Genomic DNA, 23154 nt, shown 5'->3' with positions numbered 1-23154 from the left:
TGGGCCAAAAAAAGTCATTTATATCTATCTTAAAGATAAAGGCTATACTTTTGTGCTAATCCACAATCAGCAGGGCCGTGCTGCTCTTTGGCCCGGTTACTCATTTACAAACACAACACTTAGAGCACATCGGACAGGTTTAAATGGGAGGCAGCAGAGCACGAGCACAAGTGTCCGCTCCGGACAGGTGGACAAACATGGAGGCAGTGAAGAGGTGGAGGTCAAGCTGGGGGTTTGCCACCACCCTGCTTTGCATGTATGGATTCTTCAGCACTGTTAAACCGCTGGAGCCGTTCCTGATCCCCTTCCTGACTGGACCAGACAAGAACCTGACAACTGAACAGGTACAACAGCAAAAACTGAACTCTTAACGGCAACTCTTAAACCAAAACAAGCAAAGCGAGCAAAGCCGTCAAGCAGGGAAACTGAGATGTTGGCTTGCGGCAGAATGTTCAGTATTTGTATTTTTAAACCCATCCTGAAGCTAGAAAGTCATGCTGTCATGACAAGACATGAAAAGATAAAGGCTGGACCGTAAATGTTTAGGGTTTATTTGTCTGGGTAATCACTTTGCTATTATAAACCTAAATGTAATCAAACTAGTGGTAATTAAAGTAGAAATGAAATTCACAGATGAATGGCAGAAGACCAAAGACTTGACATTAATCATTAAAAAACTAGGAAATTAATAATTATATGTGACATGCTTTGAAATGACTAACTTGATGCCTTTGCTGTTTTTTTGGACAGGATTTTGGGGGAAAAAATGTTTACATTTCAGAATAAATTACCATATTATGGTGCAGTTCTCTGTCTCCATTTCTTTATATACTGTGGCAGAAAAAAAAGAGCAGAAAGTTTCAAAGTTTTTGAAGAGGATATTTTTCTACTTGCTGGTTTATGATGAGAAATTTATCATCAACATATTTAAACTGATTTATCACTGGGAGAAAACATAAAATTGAATGTAATCAAAAAGCTCACCAAAAAGCACCTTCCAAAAGAAATAAAAGTAGATGTTTTCACGTGGTTTTCCATGAATTTACATTAGGAAACCATTAGATAAGACTTTCCAAGAAAGCGTAAAAATCTGCTTCTTTATCAACTAATAGCGGCGTCAGAGTGACATATCGAAAAGTTCCAAGAGCCAAAGTCTTCTATAATCCAAAATAATCTGCAGTCAATCTGCAAGTGTGATGCTGTGAGAGCCTTTATGGTAGTGACACACCCATAACTTTAAAATGTCTTTGATTTTGAGGCACTCAGCAGAGATTTCCATTTCCTACAGTCTTGCTATAGTGACTCTGCTGTTTACGGTCTACTTTTTTTTTTTTTTTTAAATAATGCAGAAGTTGTAGCTCCATACTGCTATTAATGTGATTTTTGTCAAGGATTCTGTGTCCGAGTCTGTGCAGACCAAGAAAATAACCATTTTAATTTGACGTTTTTTAGCTTCATACTAGTTCAGTTGTTCTAACTTCTAAAGCTGAAAATGTTCTTACATGTCCTCTGATTAAATCCTTTGTGATGGTACCCATAAAAGATTGATTCAAGGTCCACATCGGAATTAAACCTGGGAGATTTTTTGTATGTTGTAATAGTGTCTTCCCGTCAGGTGAACAGTCAGATTTTCCCGGTGTGGACATACTCCTACCTGTCCACCCTGGTGCCCGTGTTCCTGCTCACTGATTGGCTACGGTACAAGCCCGTGCTGATGTTCCAGAGCGCGGTGCTCTTCGTCACCACTGCTCTGCTGAGATGGACAGACAGTGTGGCAGCCATGCAAGCCATGCAGTTCTTCTATGGAGTCGTGACAGCCAGCGATGTGGCCTACTTCTCCTACATTTACAGGTCATGTGATGCAAAGCTCAGGCAGATGTCAAGATGAGTTGGCTCACACTGAAGTAACGTTTGGTCTGTCGCAGTGTGGTAGATCTGAAGAGGTACAGGAAGGCCACGTCCTACTGCCGCAGCGTGCAGCTCCTGGGCTATACTGTGGGCTCCGTTCTGGGTCAGCTGGTCGTCAGCTTCAACCTGATGTCCTACGAAAACATCCTGGTGTTCACCTTGGTCCTCACTGCCATTGCTTTGGTCACCTCCTGTTTCCTGCCCATGCCAGAGAAGAGCATGTTCTTCCATCCAAATCCCACAACACAGAGAGAGCTAAAAGACGGAGACGCCGGCTCGAACACATCCACAGACGAAATTAAGGAGGAGGAGAAAAGAGAAACAGAGGAGCATTCACAGCAGGAGAACACAGAAGGATCTTCTGGTTCAGGAAGTTGTGGACAAGTTGTCCTGCAGCTGTGGAGGGACTTCTGTCAGTGTTACAGCTCCCGACAGCTGCTTTATTGGTCACTGTGGTGGGCAATGGCCACATGTGGATACAACCAGACTGTCAACTATGTGCAGGTTTGAACATAAAGATATTTAAAAATACACTAATAGAACCAAACACTTCCAATTCATTCCATAGGTCAGGGTTCTGCAAACTGAGGCTCTAAAGCCACATTTACTTATTCATTTATGGCGCCATTGTGACTCTTTGGCTTTAAAGAAAAATTACTTACAATAACAACTGAAAATTTTAACTGAAGTGAAAAATAAACGTTTTTTTTAACCACTGCTGACGTTAGAGACTAAATCAAGAGGCATTGACTGCTTCTCCAACACTACAAGTCAAAAATTCTCACCCCATTGGCAGATTTTCTTTAAATAAGAAAACGGAAAAAAAAAAAAACTTTACCAGTGAGTTAAAAGAAATCAGCTTACCAAGAATTCTTATTTTGAGAAAAAAAAACTATTCTAGTCAATAAAACATGTTTTGTCAAATTTGGATTAATTTCTACAATTACTAGAATGACCATGGCAGTCATTTAGGATTATTAATATTAGTATTTGGGAAAATAGGTAAAAACACATCAAGACGCTACATGAAAACTCAAATAATTGAATGTTCCACTGTCTTCAAAACATTATAAGCTTTTTAGTTTTAGCTTGTGGAATATTAATTGACCCCTGTCATTTTTAGGTTTTTGTCTTTCTAGAAAGGTTTAGACTAAAGTTATAAATAGGTTTTAGCTTTAGAAAAGCATAAAAAACAAAACAAAATACAATAGAGAAAGATTGGGAAAATATACCGGTAGTAAAAAAAAAAAAACTTAAATATCGCATCCTTCTACAAAAAAGTATGGAGTCAATTTGATTGCTATGGTCATTGGAGGTAGTAATATTCAGATTAAAGTTTTAATGATAAGACCATGTTAGAATAAAATAAACTTCCATTTAGAACAAAGCAGGTGTCCTATTGGTCTGTTGAACCTACTTTGAAAGCAGTCCAAATAACTGGCATGGTAGATTTAGTGCTAAAGCAGATCTGATCTTCTGCTGCATGTTTAGTTGATGATCAGAGGCAAAGTTCTTTTATACAAATAAATTGCAATAGAACTGCAGGTAAATCTGCTGCATTGACAAGATCTTTTTTTGACAGGAAGTATGTTTTTTTATTTTAAAAGGAAATCATTTGCGCTGCTGTCAAAGGTAAAAGAAGGTAAACTTTTGACGTATAGAAAAATAAAACACTGTTATAATTCAATTACCGTATATATTTAACATTAAGTTTATAAATGAATGCTTTAATGGCTTCAAAAACAGTATTTTTTAAATGTTGGGGTGGGAGTTTGTAGCTCTCAGTAAGGTTTGGACCAAATGACATAACTTCAAAGATGGAGACCCTTGCTATAGGTCAAGTAAAGCATTAAACAAGCATTAAAATCACAATCCTGATTTCATTAAGCATTTGCTTCAGCATTTTTACTTGGTTTAAGGTGATTTTCTAACCCTGTGACGTCAGGTGCTGTGGGAGCACGTGCAGCCTTCTCAGAACTTCAGCATCTATAATGGAGGAGTGGAGGCAGCTTCTTACCTTCTCAGTGAGCGACCCCACCCTCAAATATCTCCACTCCTCTGTTCGCGACCTGAGCTGCTGTCTTTCTGCAGGTGCGGCCACCGCTTACGGTGTCGGCTTCACAGAGGTCAGGTGGGAGCGGTGGGGGGAGCTGGCCCTGGGGGGCTTCTCTGGGCTCGGAGCCGCCGCTCTGTTTCTCATGACTTTTGTTGGTAACATTTGGGTGTGTTACTGCAGCTACGTCGTCTTCAAGTGCCTGTACATGCTGCTTATAACAATAGCAATGTAAGACACTTCTAAAATCTGGGACAAAGAATGACAACAACAAAAAAAAAAACCTCAACCCTTTGCCTCTTCTAGGTACCAAATTGCAGCCGGCCTGTCAATGGAAAGGTACGCGCTTGTGTTTGGGGCAAACACGTTTGGCGCTCTGGTTCTTCAGACCATCCTCACTTCTGTTGTGGTCGACAGTGCAGGGCTGGGCCTGGCCATCATTCCTCAGGTAAGAAACTACTGTCATTTGGGAGTTGCTCTCTCAACCTTTAACTTTAATTAAAAATGTCCTTTACAGTTCACCATATATGCAAGCTACTTCCTGGTCATCTCTGCGGTTTTTACCCTTCGGGGACTCTTCAGCATCTGGTCGACACATCGACACAAAGGAAGGCAAAGTGAAAAAACATCTGCAGATTGTGAAGAACACAGATTTTAACTGTTTCATCACTGCAGTTTTTTTTAAGTCATGCCAAATAAAAGAGAAAAACGGCATTTTCTTACACATAAAGGAAATACACTTTGAATATTGATTTTATTTAAAATTCATTTTAATATATATATTTATATATATTTACAAATTAACTTAAAATTCTTTACTATCCATTGAAAATGATGTTAAGTCCATGAGCACTCCTGCTCCCGGGTGGGGGCCGGGGTCATTCAGGGAGGGAAGAGGATGAACGCCACGCCCACAGCTCTGATGCCAAATTCACAGATTTCATATTTTCACAAAAAGAGGTTTTTGTGTTTCTGTTAAACAATCCCCCCCCCCCCCCCCCCCCCCCCATCTTTGTTTGGTTGTTTACAAATGCAGTGACCAGCAGTAACCCCAGCAACAAACCCTGGATGTCTTTACAAATACTGATATGAACAAAGAGATCGTCTCTAAAAAGGAACACATACAGAACTGCAGCATAATGAATAGGATATACTGTATGCAATAAGTTATTTTTCTTTTCAGCCAGTTTGATTACAGACGATGGCTCAGAAGAGAGCAGGCCAGTTTCACAGGTACATCAGGGACGAGAGGATCAACCTCCACCGTCGAACGTGCCACCAGTTCGTTTTGCAGCCACGCTTGTGACACTCTGCCATAGAAGATGCAAACTCTTACAAACGTTTTTTTAAAGCTACTGGTGAAACAAAACAAAAACAAAAAGAAACAGTGCAAGAGGTGCAAGAGCCAGTCGTTGAGCCTGCAGAGGGCAAGAGGGAGCGCTATAAGAAGGGGTTGGTGGAGGAGCCTCCAGCTGGGTACTGTGCAGGTGGAGCCACGCCCTGGAACGAAGCAAGAGGAACCAATTAAAAAATATCCATTGTGCAAATTATCAGGAGGAAATGAACATTCCATCGCTGACTTGCTTATCCATGAAGTTATGTTCTAAAAAACCTGCGATAGGAGAAATCTGTAGTGGTAAACTTTATTTTTTACAATCATTGCAGGTGTTTTAAGGCTCTAAAATCCTTCACACACTTTATTCACCTTCCTCAGACAGAAATGAACATTTTCACACTTTTCTGTTTAAACTCTCAAAGTCCAGTATTATTAAATGAAAATAAAGATCACATAGGGATCAAAGATGTAAGTAGATTTGTCAAGCTGAACACCATCCTGTCCCTACGGAGGAAATTGAGTGACAATGGTCTACAGCCAATCAGAACGCAGAACACAATCCGATTTAAAAAAAAAAAAAAGTTGTGCTAAAAAATAAATAAATAAAATAATCACAAACCAAAAAAAAAAAGACTTTGATCCAAAATTTCTGTATTGGCTTATAGAAATACTCGGCTTATAGATTTCACAATTTTTATGATTCTGTTTTATGCTTTAGTGTTTTAATTTTTGAATGTTATGTTTTATTGTTTTAGCAACTATTATGGTTTATTGTTATAATCTTAATGTGTCCATGAGTTTTACACTGACTCCCTTACAAAAGAGGTTTTTAATGTCAATGGGAATATCCTGGTGAAATAAAATGTTAGTAAAAAGAAAAATTCTGCTTTATTCATTTTTTTTGCTCACAGGTCCACTTTTTTCTTGATAAAAATCACAATCAACCAAACAAGTAGAAAAAAAAAACTAAATAGTTATTCTCATAAAAGTGTTTTGAATAACAAACTCAGAAAAAAAATATTTTATGATCGTTGATGTTTCTACCACCTCAAAGTGAAGAACTCTGACGAACACCGAGCTAAAAACCAGACAATAGCAAATGTTTTTAGACCAATTAGGTGAAATTGAATAATTTCCCATGATGCACCTGAGCATTTCTCTTGGCACACTGGTGTAACTCGGGACACTGGTTAAAAAAATGCTGCGTTACACAACTAATGAGAGTTACCTCGATATGAGCGAACAAGCTGGAGCAAGAAGCATCTTTTAATGCAACCAAAGTCAAATGTTACTGTTGGAGATTCTTTTCATACCCTTAAAAACGATCAACACTAATGGCAGTGAGCAAAAATACAAAATAGCAGGTTGTTTACTAACTTTTTTAAGTACAGTCAGTCCAGAGAAGAGTGCCAGCATCTCATTTTTGTCTTTAATCCTTAAATTGTAAATGAAAACTTTGTAGTTAAAAGTCATTATTTAGAGGAGTAGCTTTTTTTTTTAAAGTAAATCTTATTTCAGGCGGATTTATCCTTCATAAACCATGTTTTGGTCATTGAGGTTACTGCAGGAGTTCTTGCAGGCTCCGATCATAATCCTAAATTCTGTTCAACTGTGACTTAGCAAAGATTTTACTTCATGTTTAACATTAAACAAAGTATTAAGTTAAACATAGCATTTTTATTTATAGTAATGTTTATCATCCTCCATCAAACCACATATGATTGACTGTGTAGCAGTCAAATAAACCCTGTGAAGCCTCACATCTAGAGAAAACCACAGCAAACTGGAACTGACCAGAAAAGGATTGTTAGGGACTCCAGGTCCTGGCATCGGCTGTCCAAAAGGAGTCACCATGGGTTTAGCTGGAACAAAGGCGGGGAAACCTCCGCCTAAAAAAAACAACCACCCACTCATCCCGACTTTGCTGAATATTCATATGATGAGGAAACTTCATCTTCAGGACAAACCGTTGGGTTGCTGGGGAAACGCTGGAGGCTGAGGGAAGGGAGCCTGGCCAGGAAACTGGGGCTGGAATGTTCCACTGAAGCTGGTGGGGAGGTTGAAGGCTGCAGGATTCCCAAACCCAGAGGGCATACTCATGGAGCCTGTGCCAAAGGATGCTGAAACACAACACAGGACAGGATTACAGACTGAACAGCAGTGGAATACAGAAAAATAGAACCACTGCTGTGTTTGAGGTGGAGAGGTCAAGTAGACAACATGCAGTCTCACAATAACAACAACAACAAATCGTGAAGATAAATCCTTCACCTCAAAAAAAGTAGATGGAAAAAAAACCATGCAATTTGTGGTAATACATTTAAAGAGACAGTACCCAAAATGTGTTGTATCGAGTTCTAGCAAAAACTGCAGACCTAACTCAGGAGTTTCAACAAAAACACTAATTCCACTCATTTTCCAAGAACAAATATGATTAATAAAGTAAACCATGCACACCCATGCACTAACCCGCACACAGATACTGAAATAAATCTGCACGTGTGTCATCAGAAGCATCATTTCAAAATGTTGGCTTTTATTTAGGTACTTTTCATTTTCCCGTTTCCTTAGATCAATAACATTTCTCAGTGGAGGAGCAAGTTCACCATGAAGGATTTAGCTGGATGTCTACAAACCTTCTGCAAGCATGTTGCCCAAATATAAAAGCCACCTACCTTAAGATCTGCTCTTCTATTGGTTTTTATTCTGATTCTGAATGTCACCCATTTTACTCAGCGATTTAGGACAAACACGATTTCAGTATAAAAACAGCTTTTAAATTTTCCCTCCAAAATAGAACCGATTAGTCAGAGCAAGACAGAAGTTGACACAGCAGACATCTCCAGACGACCTACCAAAGGATGGAGAATAGCCCTGCCACTGAAGAACCCCCATCAGGCCTGTCCACCGTGGCAAGAACAGTCAGACATCAATACTCTGCGTACATTTATTTAATCTTTCTATAAAACAATCATAGATGGAAACACCAGAGGAGGCGGAGCTTGGAGACTGTTATTTTGGGTAATTTATTTCTTTACTCCAGGATTCTTTAAAATGAAGTTTTGAGGTGTGGTAGGAAAGTCCAGTCCAAAAGTCTATCATTTCTGTAACATAACACTTCCACTTAAAGAGATTTTCATCTAAAACTTCTTAAGGGTGAAATTACAGGCAAGTGTCAGAACACAAACAAACCTGCTGCAGCTGCAACATGCGCCACTCTGCCGTTGCATTGGAATGGGTTGGTGGGAGCTGCGGCGGCGGCAGCGGCGGCGGCTGCTGCTGCTGCTGGTGGAGCGACACCAGCAGCTACAAATGGATTGGTTGACTGTGCTGCGAGAGAGGAAAAAAAGGAAATTCAGTCATTCTGTGTGACAAAAAGCCTGAATCTATCACACACAAAAGACACAGCTGCTCTTTTATGAAGAAAATATCATTCTCCAATAGACAGAAGTCGATTTCAACTGCAAAAATTCTTCAAATGCAACCACAGTCTATTCTTTTCAAAAACAGCTGCATATGGAGAAACTCACCTCCAAAGCTTTGAGGCATGACAGGCATGGTCTGTTGTGCTGTTGATACTCCCGTTTCTGAGCCAAAAACACTTCTGCAGAGAAGAGAAAAAAACTCGAGGTCATAGATTTATCAGCTGCACCGCCTGAAACAACACAGGCTGAAACACAAGCAAGCAAATGTGAAACCTACAAAAGCAGTGACCCATAAAAGTCTTTTTAGTCAACCTCAACATTGTTCGATAGTTAAAGCCTTAAGTCACATGCACCCTTACAGGGGAGGGGCTTGATTCAGGTTTGAGGGTGTCGTGGAGGGCCGTAGAGAGGCGGTCTCAGTTGGAGGCCTACGCATTGAGGCTATTCAGAACTTTAAAACTGATCTGCAGTAGCTTCCGTCTTTGAAACGCGTCTCACCCTTGTGAGGTGCTGGACGTGTTGTAGACAATGGTGGCAGGAGCAGAGGAGCTGAAGACGGTGTCCAGCTCAGCCAGCGCAGCATAGCGGTCTCCTCCCATTGAACCGGCCGGCGGTTTCGGAGGCAAAGCTGTCGCTGTGGCGGCAGAGCTCACACCTCCAGGGATACCAGCCCCTGCAGGAGGGAAAAACCGGACTGTGAGTGGACTAAACCAGACACGCTGGTACTGGTAAAGATCCCGGGATAGCTGCCATAATCGACCTATTAAAATAATGGAAAATAAATGGAACAAAAAACACAGTTAAGATAATAATTTAGTATTAGCCAAAAATATTTATACTATGGTTGAGTTCCATCAAGGAGAGGCCTGTCATTTACTGTCCTATTACAGTAAGTCGTAAGGACAGATTTAGGTGGAAGAAGATAAAAATATGAGTTTTTCTTTACCCGACTGTCTTAACAGAAATTTGATAAATATAGGTTTATGTTGCCTACTGTTTTAAATATCCTCTTTCCTCTCTGATTGTCCCCATAAGATTTTCTGATGCTAAAGCTGAGCTCAGTGAAACAGGCTAGGCTGGAGATGTTTACCTTGCTCTGTTTTGCCAGAGCTAAATCTGTTATCCAGGTCAGCCAGAGCTGCGTACTTATCAGCAGGAACGCCATTACTCTGAACGGCGTCTTTGCCAGCTCCTGCGGAGTTACTCTGGGAGGAGGAACTGAAGGGTCCAAAGTCAGCGCTACACGATTTGGGGAAGTTGTCAAAATGAGCAAAATTAGCATTTGCTAGTCCAGCAGAGGCACTACCTGTGTGAAAGAGAGAGATTAGAACGTCATAAGGGAAGCCTTCACTGCTGATCTAAAGACGCAACAAAGGCAGGGAAGAGGAAGATGAGCAGGAGGAGATGTTGGAACACTGGCAAGGAAAGGAGGCTGAAGAAAGGATGCCAGCTCTACGTGATGGGTAGGAGGAGCTTTGGTGTTGTCTGCAGTTTCTGAAGCTAAGAAAAGCATCGAGTTAGTGCCCTCTAGAGGTCAGTGGCAGATAGAGCCGCCCGTTTCTTCCTTGCCTCGGCCACACCGGATCATTTTCAGATTCACAGAAAGAGAATAAAAGGTGACACTGGAAAGAGCTAAATCGTAGGTAAAGATATTTATACTTTCCTGCTTTGTTTCAGAGAAGACGTAACATTTGACATTTTAGAGGAGTTGGAACAAATGTAAAGAAAATACAGCGAAAAACAAACATTTTATTTGACTAACAGAGGAAATAAATGGGTCTTTAAAGACTACAATTCCCAGAGCCCCGCCCCTTCACATTTTGCACCTTTAAAAAGCCCCAAATGACCTCTGCAGATACAAAAAGGAGTTAATTCCAACTGCAGGCCGTGGTTGGAAGATTTGCAGGATTAAAAATGTCTTCTACAAGTCAGGATGTAAAGTTAAGGATGGATGTTAAGGTATGCTGGTCTATTTTATCAGGAGAACCTGTGCTTGCTGTGATCATTGACTGTATGTGAGAAATGGACTGAGTAACCCCTCCCCCATGGCGTTCCAGACAGGAAGTACCCGCTGGCTCAAAGAAACCAAAATCCCACAGAGTTCTATAGATAAACAGCTGTTACTCAGTCATTCTATTTGTCAGAATAACTATTCTAGCTCTGATACCTGTTTTTTTCTTTTTTGTTCATGATGATGTTTCTGTAGTTGAAGTTATTCCAGTTATGAACAAGCCAATAAGATGCCAGACAGATTCCCCCAAGCCTGCTTTCAAATGGCAGGGGTGTGGGATTCATCCCAACCATGCCATAGAAATGCTGACCAATTTGGACCAATCACTGGTTACTGACAAATTCTGGTTTCAACACGTATTGCACCAAAAAAAGGGGGAGGGGGGGTGAATTGACTTTATTTGGTTGGAGAAGGAAGTAAACAATTTTCTATGGATGACATCACACTCGCTTGGTCAAGTTCTCATATACAGTCAACGATTGTGATGCTTAAAGGAGAGAATTTATTTTTAATCAGGCCATTTTACTGACCTTATACTGAGAGGCTGCTGCCACTCTGCAGATTTTCCTCCACGCACTTAATAATGGGAGGCAGTAAAGAGACGGCAGCATAGGACTGCTGGAAGTATCTAGAAGGGTGGACGCAGCTACGGGGAAAAGCCCAGCGACAGACTCACTGTGTGCGCTTGGGAGAGGCAGAGCAGCAGCAAACGCGCCCACGCTGCAGCTGGAGGACAGCGCAGTCGCCGCTGGCAGACGAGAAGAAAACACATGAAAGAGGGACGAGGGGGAGCGGCCGACTCAGAGGTCGGCAAAGAAGTGAAAGTCGTCTGTGGCTCGATCAAACACAAACTGCTGAAGAGGAGTTTTGCAGCAGACAGAGCCCCAGCAAAGAAGCCATTCATTACCACACTTCTCCAGCAGAGGGCAGCGGTTCATGACATCATCTGAATAACTTGCAAGACAAGTGAATATCTGCATGCCGTTATGAGACTGAGACAGCAAGACGTTATGACAAAGAAACAGCATAAAGTCATGATTTTAGAGTCATTTACACCAACGTGCAGGTTTTATACCACATAAGGTCACCTAACCATGCAATGATCTTTTATGATAACAAAACACCTCTAAAGGTCTCATTTATGTAAAGTCTTAAAGAATGATAACTAATGATTGTATAAATATCCTGCAAAACTCATTAAAAAACTCAAATGTACAAAAAGAACTGTTTATTCTTACAGAGTTGTCCAATTTCTTACTTTTATCAATCACCAATTTGAACAGTTATATGATCAAAACCAACATGAACCAAACTCATTGGTTTTTAGAATTGGATATTAGAAAATATTTGGGCCTTTTGTGGTGATTTTTGTTTCCTTCATTGCTTTAAATGCAACATTTCATACAGAGCTTCCACTACCTGGCTTTGGGGGCTGAAATGGAGCCTGGGCTGCTTGGGGGAAACCGCTCATGGACCCAGAAGAGCTCCCGAAAGCATCAAACTGAGCAAAGTCTGCGTCTGCTTTGGTGCTCTGCGGCGCTGGAGGTGGACCAGGATGAGGTTCAGACCGACAGATGAGCAAAGAAAAATGAGGAGAAACACAAAAATGAATGGATGCAGACATGGAAGACATAAGAGTTATGCAAAAAAAACATGAATGATTTAAAAAATGTAATGAAAATGGTTTTAGGAAAACCTCTCAAGGTTCTCCTAAGATTTTGAATTGCGTAGAATTTCCCATAAAGAGTCGATATAGTTGTGTTCAAGTTTTAATCAGGGAATTGTAACGATTCCACTGCAGGTCCTGAATTTAAAAAGTAGAAAATTAACTTTTTTCACTTTTCTAACAGTTTTTTACTTCTTGTGAAATAAATTGGAAAAACATTATGAATCAACTTCCACTTTTTAAATATCACCCTGACAGGTAAATCCTAATTAACCTTTGAGCACATCTTATGATGAAGTTGCAGCCTCCATGTAGATGAGATGAATGAAAAAACAGACTTGTGAACATGCAGCATTCCTTTTTGTCAGCTGCTATCAGTTTCCCCAGGAAAGCTGTCAGCAGAGTCACCAAACGTTTTCCGGAGAAGTCTTCCGCTCTACCAGCTCGACTATTAGTAAGTTCTCGTGATGTCCATGGCGCTCTCTGTCCACAAGTCAAACACGGAAAAGAGCCAAATTTCCAGTCATTTTGATGGTTATTAGCCTCAAGAGAGCTGCCTCTTCACACGACACAGTCAGCAGAATGACTGTCCAGAGTGTAGGTCAAGGTTCAACTACAAACGCTAAAAACATTTCATTTCTGTATTCATCACCAGGTAAATGCTGCTTTCAGCATTTCCTCTGGTTTATCTGAGGCTTTCATTTAGAAAAAGGGTGAAAATGGAGCCTGAAGGTCAAAAGAAGTAGGATCATTGCAACCTGTCCTTCCAGTTCTGAAGTGATTACTTATGTTTTTAAATTTTACTTATCAGCAGAAGTGATTGTAAATGAGAAGAAACAACTGACGGAGAACTGAAGGATTATTTCATTCCACATAATCCAGTTGATTTAAACCCTACAAAAAGTCATTTCATGGGAATATTAACATGCAAGCAGAAGAGAACACGTCCACTACATGTAAGTAAGTGATGAAGGACACTTGCTTGCAATGTGACCGTCACACAGATATCTGAATTACACTTTGGGTTTGTTATGGACTTCACATAAAGCAATAACAGCCGCCTGAAAAGAACTAACATGACTTTCAAACAATCTGGAGCTCAGTTTTTCAATAAGGAATATTATTGATGGAAACTTATTTTAGGACATTTTGGGAAATGTTTTAACTAGAAACAGACCGAGTATATTTTGTAGAAAGACAATTGTAGAGAACGTTTTGATGGTTTTGATTTATAAAACTTCTAGGTAAAACAAACATTAGTTCCAACAGAAAAAAAAAACAAAAAAATTACATTTTTCGTCCACAATATTCAATCTGAGGTTTGGTGGAACACCAAATATGCTGAAAACCAATAACTAACACTGAGGCCCTTTTGTGGAGGCTTTTGGTTTGGTCTAAAGACTAAACCAGGAACTTGTTGCGATTTGGAGCTGAACTTGTGAGGTCATGTGTGCAACAGAAAGCTGGATAGAAACTAAGTCCATTGGTGCATTGGTGTGTTGTCTTTTCTTTTCATGGATACTTATATCTTTTCATGATCAAGACAGGTTGGGGTTTGTTCAATCCACATCAAGATCTTATTACTTTTCTGTGCTGACCAAGTTCCTCTAAATACATTTGGTCTTTCCTGGAAAGTGTCAGTGTTTTCACACTCTGGACCTTTTTCTCAGGTTGTGTGGTTCCTTACTTGTAGTGCTGTTGAAGTGTGCAAAGTTTGCAAAACCAGAGCCGGCGGCTGCGTTTGGCGGGGCGGCAAAGATGTCTCCACCCAAGTCACTGAGGAGGTCAAACTTCTTCTCGTGTTGGAACTGCTGTTGATGTGTGTGTGCACGGTTCACCACTGGAGACTGGTGGAGAAAGATCGCGTTTGAAAAAGAAAAGACAAAACACTCCATGAGCTACACTTGCAGGAACATGCTGGTAAGACTTAAGTTCTGACATCAAATCTACAAGTGCGTTCTTTTTTGGAACACATTTACCTTCAGACTAAAGGTCTGCATCTAAAGGACTCACCTGGTTTGGTAAGGTGTTCTTGCTGAGGTGCAGCGCTGGAGCCGCCTCCCCCAACAGGGATTTGAGGGGGCGAACCTCTGGGGTGCTGCTGGTGCTGCTGTTCGATGACCCAGAGATGGAAGTATGGACGGACGCCACTACCTTGGCTTGCTCAGGAGGTACATACCTGGGGGGGGGGTCAGTCACATTCAAGATAGAAGATTAGAAACGTATCCAAAAGAAAACATTTGAGACTTTTATTATTTTATTTGTAAAAACAAATACTTGACGTGAGACAACAAAGCATCTCAATAAAGGATTTCCAGCCGTTTCAGTGGCCTAACGTTTCAGGTTTCATCTTTGACCTTCGTGTGTTTCAGGTGAGAAGCTTAAGTGAAAGCCTGTCTGCAGCTGAAGCAGCACGTTGAGACAAGTAGTGATTTCTAGACTGCTCTCATTTAGCTCAGCCTTCAGAGACACCAGAAGCAGAACTAAAAATAAATCTTTCCAAGCAGCATTCTCCAGATAAGAATGTCAATTACCAGAAGAACCTTGTGAGCATGCAGTCTAATCTTTTGAGTTAACATGGTACCAGCAGCTGAATTCACACAGATTAAAGATGTAGCGACCTGCCCGGGACCGTTGCCTCGGTTTTATATTTATAGAAAGAGGCTGCTCTCATTAGATACAATGATAAAAGTGATAACCCTCATGTTTATTTAAGTTAAACCTTTTATTATATTATCTTATTTCCCTTCTTTTGCATACAACATAGATAGAACGTAATGACCTACATTCTCTGCATTTGTTAGAGGGTTTCTGTCTGATGACTTGCTAGAGGCGAAGTTCTTCAAGCTGCCTTTGAGAAACAGCAAGTTACCAAAGAGAAGGAGCATGGAGGAGCTGCGTGCCTGTGCGATACTGCTTTGATTTCTGGGTTTCCTGCCCCAAAATGTCACTCACCATCTTTTCTTCTCGTATTTTTCTTGAAGAAACTCTTTGACCTTTTGTGGTTCCCTGAAATCTGGTACTGAAGAGGTTCTGTCGTCATAAAGACCAAGCCAGATTGGTTTACATACCTGAAACACATCAAGTTCAAGAAGGGGGATTTCAATGAAAAGGTCTGTGCATTTTTCAGCTACACAGGACAATGTGTGTCTTCACTGCAACACTGCAAAAACGAAATTTTAGGAAAGTTAAAAAATAAATAAATAGCATAATTTTAAGAAAAAATATGTTCCTGTCTTGCAAGATAAATAATCGTATCAAAAAAAAAATCAGAAGCAAAAGAATCTTAGTTTAAATAACTTAGTGAACAGAATTTTATAAATATTTTCGCATAGACTATTTTTCGAATTCCATTGGCAGATTTTTTTTTGCTTATTTAGAGACAATTTTTAAACTGTTTGACTTTTTTCTAAGAATTTTAGTTCCCGGCCAAAATCATATGAAACCAATTATTTTATACATTAGAACTGAAATGTGAACAAAAAGGCCTGGAGCAAGATTGACTGAAGTTACACCGCTTCAACATGTCGCACCAAGCTTCTCCCTGCACGTTCTTGAACGTGTCACAAGCCCAATAGGAGTTTTTCAGGTCCTAATTTGTAATTGCTTTCGGGAAAATTCTCTCCCAAACTTTTAAATTTTTTTTAAAAAAGACAGGTCCAACAATAAAACATGTTTTGTGTTGTTTCCCGTACCTCCAAAAATGAAAGAGGTCAACATTAAACCAATTAATGCTATTTATCCATGTAAGGGTTTTTTAACGTATAAGATGTACGAGATAATTTATACCCCATATAGACAAAAGATATTCAAACCCAAAAGCACCTGTTTTATGATTGCAATTTGGTCTAAATCTTTTGTCTCACCATTGAGACAGTAAAGTAATTTGATTTATATTTACTACCGTATACTAAACGGCAAACTGTATATTTTTATTCTACTGTATATTTTTAAACGGTTGTTGTTTCAAGATTGTAAACATTGCAATTCATTTTTAAAAAGTTTCAAATGAAAATAGTTTAAAAAGATCAGCTGCAGCGTGTAACTCTGTGATCACAAGAATTGATGTTTTCCTCAACAACAAAAGAGGTTTCCCAGACTGGATTACATGCCAAACTACAACAGAACATTTGTGGTCTGTTGTTTTTTTTAATGCTTTTAAAAGAATTGCAAAATGAGAAGGAAAGGGCCTTCACACACGGCATGGATACAGTCTGCTGCCATTGGCTACCCATAATCTGTCAAACGTCTCAGACTTTAGACGTCAGACCCACATGATTTTACTGAGGCATCTGATTGGTCAGTTTATAACTTAAATAACTTTCAATAAAATAATTCTTTGTAAAGTAATCTTTATTTTCATTTGTAATAAATAACTATGCAACCTATTTGTTTACTGTCAGAATTTGTCCGTCCTTACTAATACTCAGCTGTGTTTGCAATCATCAAAAAAAATAATTGAAAATCCAGGCTAAAAGTGTGTTAGCTTGCCAAACGGTCAGCTACATAAACATTAGGTGTGTTTAGGACATTGGCTGCAACGTAGTTTCTTAACACATTCCTACCTCATTTCCGTGTTTTTGAAGAAATTCAATTTCCTGTTGTGTGAAGGTTGTCATGGAGATGGACTTGACTCTATGGGGTGGATTCAGTCCTCGCCTGTGGGAGGAGAAATGGATGCCGGGGTCAGCGTCATTACAAAACAATGCTTATTTGAACATGACGCCATTCACATCTGTGAACATTGATTTTTAACCACAGAAAGAAGTCAATTATAGAAAGATTTTGTAGGCAAAGGCTTTATAAAAAGCTATACATGGAACCCATTAAAATAAAGAGAAGAATATAACAATGGATGCGGGCGAAACCCTTCCTTCACTTACAAAAGCTGAGCTGTCAGTGGAATACCAGCTATGTCAGTATGATCACAGCCTGCAAACTCTAAAACATAAAGAGGTAACACCTATCAATTAAAGCTTTTGTTCTTTTCCTTCAGTAACAGCTCACGACACTGTGGCTTAAATTAAAAATCCCATGAAACTTTAATAACTGAGCAAGGATGGACAGACTCCTGGAATACTTTTCCAGGGAAGTTCATTTGGATCCAACTACGAGGTTAAAAGAGATCAATGCTAATCATTCGATTTAGTCTAGAATTACCCAACCAAGGGGTGCAGGAAAAAGTTACAAACAATATTTTAAGAATACTCAATACTTTTCTGTGTAAATAGTAAATAATCTGTTCTTTATTTAAAAACTGAGACAAAATACCTGGTGCTAAAAAAACAAAATAAGCAACGCGTCAAAACCAGCAGTGAAACAAGACCCAAAGTGTTACATTAGGACATATAATGTGATTCATAGAAGTCAGGCCCTACAGTGAAATACGAGATAGACTTCCTAAATTATTCACTGCTACCTTATACAGAACTTTATTTGCCTCTATTCTTTACATCCTAGCCAAATAAATAAAAAAGGCTAATATAACTAACAGAAGTGATCAGTTTACTTATTGATCAGCTTTGAGAAGATGGAAAACCTACAATAGAGCCAGTTTATAAACAAGAAAGCATGCAATATTAAAGAGAAGTGTTAATGGATGCACCGTTTCAAACTAAAAGTACGTCTTTCATGTGCAGCTTTCAAATATAGAAATTCAGAGGAATAACATGACTTGATTTAGTGCTTTGTTGCATTTTCAGTGAGTGATCACTGTTAGATGAGGAAAAAAAGTAGGTCAAGAATGGCAGGAAATCCTCAAACCCTTAGGGCCCAAATTATGAAGGCAGGGCATCTGTTCTACATCTCCAAACAAGGCCTTCTAATGGAAGTGAAACCGTTTTCTGGGGCTTCTCTTTACCCAGTCTGTTTCATTTGAATTGGATTCTATTCTAATTTTAGGAGAAATATCTTTGCACCATGCAGAATTAAAACACAAGGATGACCCAGCTCTTTCTTCTGATCCGTTTTTTACTGTGACTACATTTTTAATCCTGTTTCTGTGTTCCTTCTGTGTTCCTCTGTTAAACTGTTTGTGACTTTAAAGAGAATGCACCTACATTTTGGGCAAAGCGCAGTCTTGCTAATATTTGCATAAAGCAAAGGCTGTGTCCAAATTCCCTCACTACTTCATAACTCCTAAAAGACTATATGGTGAGGGACTATCTAGTGCCCTGGATTTTAATGACATTGCCCATTTGTCGAGGCAAGAACCGGAGAAATAGAAAACATTTTACAAAGTCTATTTATGAATCTACATGGGTCTGATCATGAAAATGGGTTGATTTGTAAAAAAAATAAATAAATAAAAGTATATACAATTTTTTTTAAAGGACAAGTAATTTGAATGCAATGCATTGTGGTCTATATTCACCATAAATGCACTGTTTTTTCGGAGAGATTTTAAATTGTAGATTCAAGAAATGGCGATTGCCCTTTATAGTGCAATAAGTACTAAATAAATTCAGATACAACCCATCTCAACCAGTCAATTCTAATGATAGTTATACACCTTAATTTTCAGAGTAAGTCACCCTTTTTTCCATGGTGTTGCCATGGGTGCAAATGTACTCCAGAGCGATACAGTAAAGCTTACTTGTTCTGATAATAAACTCTGATGACATTGGCTAATCATTCGCATCTTCAGCTAACTTATCATTCTACAAAAGGTCTCTGTATCTTCATAAACCAGTTTCAGTTAACAACATTCACAATTGCACTGCAGCAGGTGATGTAATGTCTATTTAGCAAGGAGGAGTTACACCTCCAGGGTGTGTTGAACTTGCAGCATGGTGTCTAAATATATACATAAATGGCAAATAAACAAGTTAGTCATTAATGGCAAAGAAACCCACTTAATACCACAAGTGCAGATGAAAGCAAACATCTTTTTCCACCCCTAATATTGAACTTTTAATTGAAAGGGGCCATGTTGTTTGCCTTCAGTGACATTTGCACCTTACTGAAACCACTTTGTCATTCCTGCATCCCTCCTTACTCAGGATACAAAGGACAAGTGGAGCTACCTCCTGTTATGAGCATTTCCTATCGGAATGTTTTCCAGGGAAGGCCCCAACCTTCACAAGGAATGTGTTTACATAGCAAATTCCAACACCACCCATTAAATAACCACAACTAAGAGAGAAAAGATAGTAAGGAGGTGGTTGTACCCATTCTAATGCCCTTAAAGAAGTCAACTATCTGGACTAGATGTTCCCAAGTAGTTGCTTTTGTCTTTGATGTGAAGCCATTTACAGAATATTTAATGCATTTAGGAGAGAAAAACTACAAAGAACTCATTCACATCTAATTATATGATTACTAAGCCATTTCCTTTCCCAGCTGATTATCGCCACAGTCTGTCCCACCTAAAAATGACAACTTAAAGACTTCTCTCGTATGTGGCACAGTCTAATTCTATTTTTGTTCTTTGTTTTTTAATTTTAAATAATGTGTTTATCTCAATTTTCATCAAAGGTTTTGCTCAAATTTGATTGGTTGTTAGTCAATTAAATATATAATTTATGGGGGTGTGATGATTCGATTCACATCATAATTTGTGGTTGATGATACGAGTCACAGTGGATACAGGGTCATTTTGAAGGATCCGATTCACATCTTAAGCCAAAAATTTGACTACTGGGACTCAGATAAATACCAGGGTACTGAACAGTGCAGGTGACGTTTTCCAGATTCATTGAATGTCTTGCAAGAAAATCAAGTGTAAAATAAATGTGTACAAAAAAAACAAGTAAACTAGAATTAATGGCAAATCCATTCACATTTTGATTTCATAGCGTTCAACCCACTGTTGTTTTTCCATTTCAAAATAATCCAAAGGCAAATACTATTAGAACATTAGACCAGACTGTATGGTGTCTCTATTCGAAATGCTCCACTCTTAATCTCCTCAGCAGTCTTAAAGGCAAATATAAAGTTCTCTCTTACTCTGTTATAGACCATAGACATGCATAAACAGGAAAGAAAATCTCTGATATAACCCACTGAATTCTGCATGGCAAGCATGAGGCCTGAAGACGGACGGCCACGTTGACTTGAGTTGTCCCTGTAAGGACTAGCGGTACTTAGAAGTTCAGAGACTGTTCTGGAGTTTGATATGTCTTCACAAAAGAAACTCTGCTCTTGGAGCCTTGAAACAACTTTGTTTTCTAGGAGATTATGCAGAAATGTTGAGAAAACCTTCACTATTATGTAATAAAATGATCAACTCTTTCCAAAAGTAAGTTCTTCCAGTAGTCTCTGCTTTTTTTGTTTTGTTTGATTTTGACAAATAAATGCTAGTATTTTTTCTTCAAATAACAAAAACAGTTTTGAAATCATTATCTCATTTTAAAGTTTAGGTAATTTAAGCCTAGTGCAGAGACTTTTAAAACAGAAAATCAAGGGCCTGAACCGCTTGCCGCTTCCTGTTGCACATTCAACATCACATGCTGCTGGTGTAGAAATGCAGTGAGGCCATACCACTTCCTGAGCATACAATCACACTCAACTTCCTGGCTGTATCACACAGGGAAGACTTTGATTCATATGTGGCCCTAAACAACACAACAACTTAACATGAGACATTAGAAAACTACTACAAAAATCAGAAAAGCCAAACTACAACTTTTTGCAAAGGCAAGTTTGGGGGCCTTGGTTGAAAAATGTACATTTCATCAAGCATTCTGCCATCTCATCTGAAAACTTATAATTGGAGGCTCTTAAAAAATGAGAAGGAAAAGATTCCCAATTATTTCCTAAAACTGGTAGAGAAATTGATATTTTCTACCTCAACTAAATGTCAACTATTCTCATGTGTTGACACAGTCTAGAATCACATTGTTTGATCTGTTATATTTATTTTAATGGATTTCTTCAGAAAGCAACTGAACAAACTTTGTTATCGGTCCCAAAAAACAAAACAATTTATGAACTTGTGAATCAAAATGATGTGATGCAGAATTTTGTCTGTGGTAAACGGTAAATTTCAGTTGTTAAAGCAGAGCCATTGATGTGTCATGAAGTGTCTTGGAGACAAGATTTTTTCAAAATTACAAATTGTTGCAATAAAAAATGTAAGTTTACCAATTTTCACACTGTTAAAAAATGATTGAGGTGTTTTATTTGTAAACCACTTTGTGTTAATATGCTGTAAAAAAAACTTTTTAAATAAAGTTTTATTCAAGTGGCTACCAAAATAAAAGCGCAGATTGTTTTGTTTGCTTGTACAAAGGCAAATTTCATCAGCAGTCAAAACACCTAGTTACTCTGTAACTAAAGTGACATTTCAGTGGAAACGAAGAGCAGCGGGAAAGCTTTTTTTTTAGAGTAAAAGTCAAGTTAACAGTGAGTCATTACCACGCGAGTTACCTAGCGTCCTTATGAGAAATACGGGGCTAAACACATAACAGAGGAAAGGCTAATAAAACAATTCCAGCTCAGTTATCTCAGAACTAACGGTCAACACCCTTTTTGGTTTTGGTTAAGATCTGTATTTTTTCAATATATATTCAGTTTTTTCTAAATTAAAACGTATATTGTGTCATACAATCCCAATTATTAAACTCCAATGGTTTTATGAATGTGAGGTGTTAAGACGGGGACCGAACTCGTGGCTCTCAAAGCTTTTTCGTGACATTTTTCCACGTTCCCAGCTGCCGGTGGTGGCAAAGGCTGCTGGCTTATCTATGGAGTAAGCGTTCAAGTGTCACTGTCAGAAGTTCCAGAGCTAGCATGAGAAGCTAAAGGGAGCTAGCATCGAAACGGCTGTTGCCGTCGCCTTTTTTTGTGTTCATTACCGACACCCCAGGGCACCCCACCCAACGAAGCACACCGAGACAATGTCACAACAGCTCACGTCGTTTACAGCAAGTCCGGCGCCTAGCTATTTGCTCAACGTTATTTCATGCTAACGCGCTTTAACCGAGTTAGCAAAAAGCGTCCGAAACGCCCGCGGTGTCAAGAACGAAGTCCCGCCGAAACTTCATACTTACAAGATGCCAGAACATGAGGTGCACACGAAGGAGCCCACAGTCATGTTGGCATAGGTTGGGCCGCGCTGATCGCAGTCAAAGCACTTTCTGTTGGGGGGCAAACTCGTCATTTCTCTCAGCATCTTCAGGTGTTTCTCCTCCTGTTTTCGTTTCGCGCTCGCCGCCATGGTAAAGAGTCTACGGCGCGATGAAATAAGACCAGCAGAAGTCAAAAGGTCAGGCGCAACTAAGACAAAGGGGTACGCTTTTTTAAACGGTTCACGACTCGTACGAACCACCAAGAGGGGATGGGTGGTTGGATATGCAGTCTGGGTGGCCTCACATCGCCAAGAAAGGAAAGATTCAAGAGATGGAACAGGAGGAGCAAGATGACGCATCTGCTACTTCCGGTAGAAGTGGATCTCGTTGTGCAGACAGTAAATTTCTCTCCGAGCCAAACCGTATTTACCGGCAATACTTTTTAAATACTGCAAAAGTAAATCGTGTGTTTACCCTTTTGCTATTTTTGTGTTAATTTACATCGTACCCAGCGACAATTTCAATCACCGAAACCACCAAATGTGGCGCTACAGCAGTGACCATCTTGTCCTCTGTTTGATCTCTGATGGGCCTCTGAGGTGTTTCAAAACATTTACTAACACAACAGCGCCACTGTGAGGATAATCCGGGTTACTACAAAACCTAAATTTTTTTCTAAAGTGGAAAAAAATGCAGAACCATATTCTGAGTTAATTGGGTACATTAATATTGACCAATAAGACAC

The 23154-nt window shown here is 39.4% G+C and overlaps 2 protein-coding genes across 11 annotated transcripts; one reads left to right on the top strand and one right to left on the bottom strand.

The window, feature by feature from the left end:
- On the top strand, window positions 1-4930 carry slc19a3a (solute carrier family 19 member 3a). The gene is made up of 7 exons (XM_011482807.4): window positions 1-344; window positions 1616-1851; window positions 1926-2412; window positions 3854-3932; window positions 4000-4192; window positions 4268-4409; window positions 4479-4930. Exons 1-7 carry the CDS (start codon window positions 144-146, stop codon window positions 4617-4619), a joined length of 1479 nt encoding a protein of 492 aa, XP_011481109.2. The 5' UTR covers window positions 1-143; the 3' UTR covers window positions 4620-4930.
- agfg1a (ArfGAP with FG repeats 1a) lies at window positions 4697-22807 on the bottom strand. Of its 10 annotated transcripts, XM_023961296.2 has the most exons (16): window positions 22667-22807; window positions 22392-22568; window positions 16965-17058; window positions 15355-15470; window positions 14413-14578; window positions 14087-14246; window positions 12153-12272; window positions 11410-11481; window positions 9813-10028; window positions 9221-9395; window positions 8828-8901; window positions 8490-8627; window positions 8153-8197; window positions 7265-7417; window positions 7092-7186; window positions 4697-5461 (listed from the first exon to the last, which is right to left on the bottom strand). In XM_023961296.2, the coding sequence occupies exons 2-16, from the start codon at window positions 22556-22558 to the stop codon at window positions 5402-5404; spliced, it is 1851 nt and encodes a 616-aa protein (XP_023817064.1). In that variant the 5' UTR covers window positions 22559-22568; window positions 22667-22807; the 3' UTR covers window positions 4697-5401. The 10 variants fall into 10 exon arrangements, with proteins under 10 accessions (XP_023817064.1, XP_078812621.1, XP_023817061.1 ...); XM_078956495.1 differs by lacking the exon at window positions 11410-11481; XM_023961293.2 differs by having other exon boundaries at window positions 22392-22744.
- Between the last annotated feature and the right edge of the window lie 347 nt (window positions 22808-23154).

Source organism: Oryzias latipes, chromosome 13 (genome assembly GCF_053564925.1).
Source record: "Oryzias latipes strain Hd-rR chromosome 13, Olatipes_Hd-rR_3.1".
Classification (NCBI taxonomy): domain Eukaryota; kingdom Metazoa; phylum Chordata; class Actinopteri; order Beloniformes; family Adrianichthyidae; genus Oryzias; species Oryzias latipes.
This window is presented reverse-complemented; position numbering and strand designations above follow the sequence as displayed.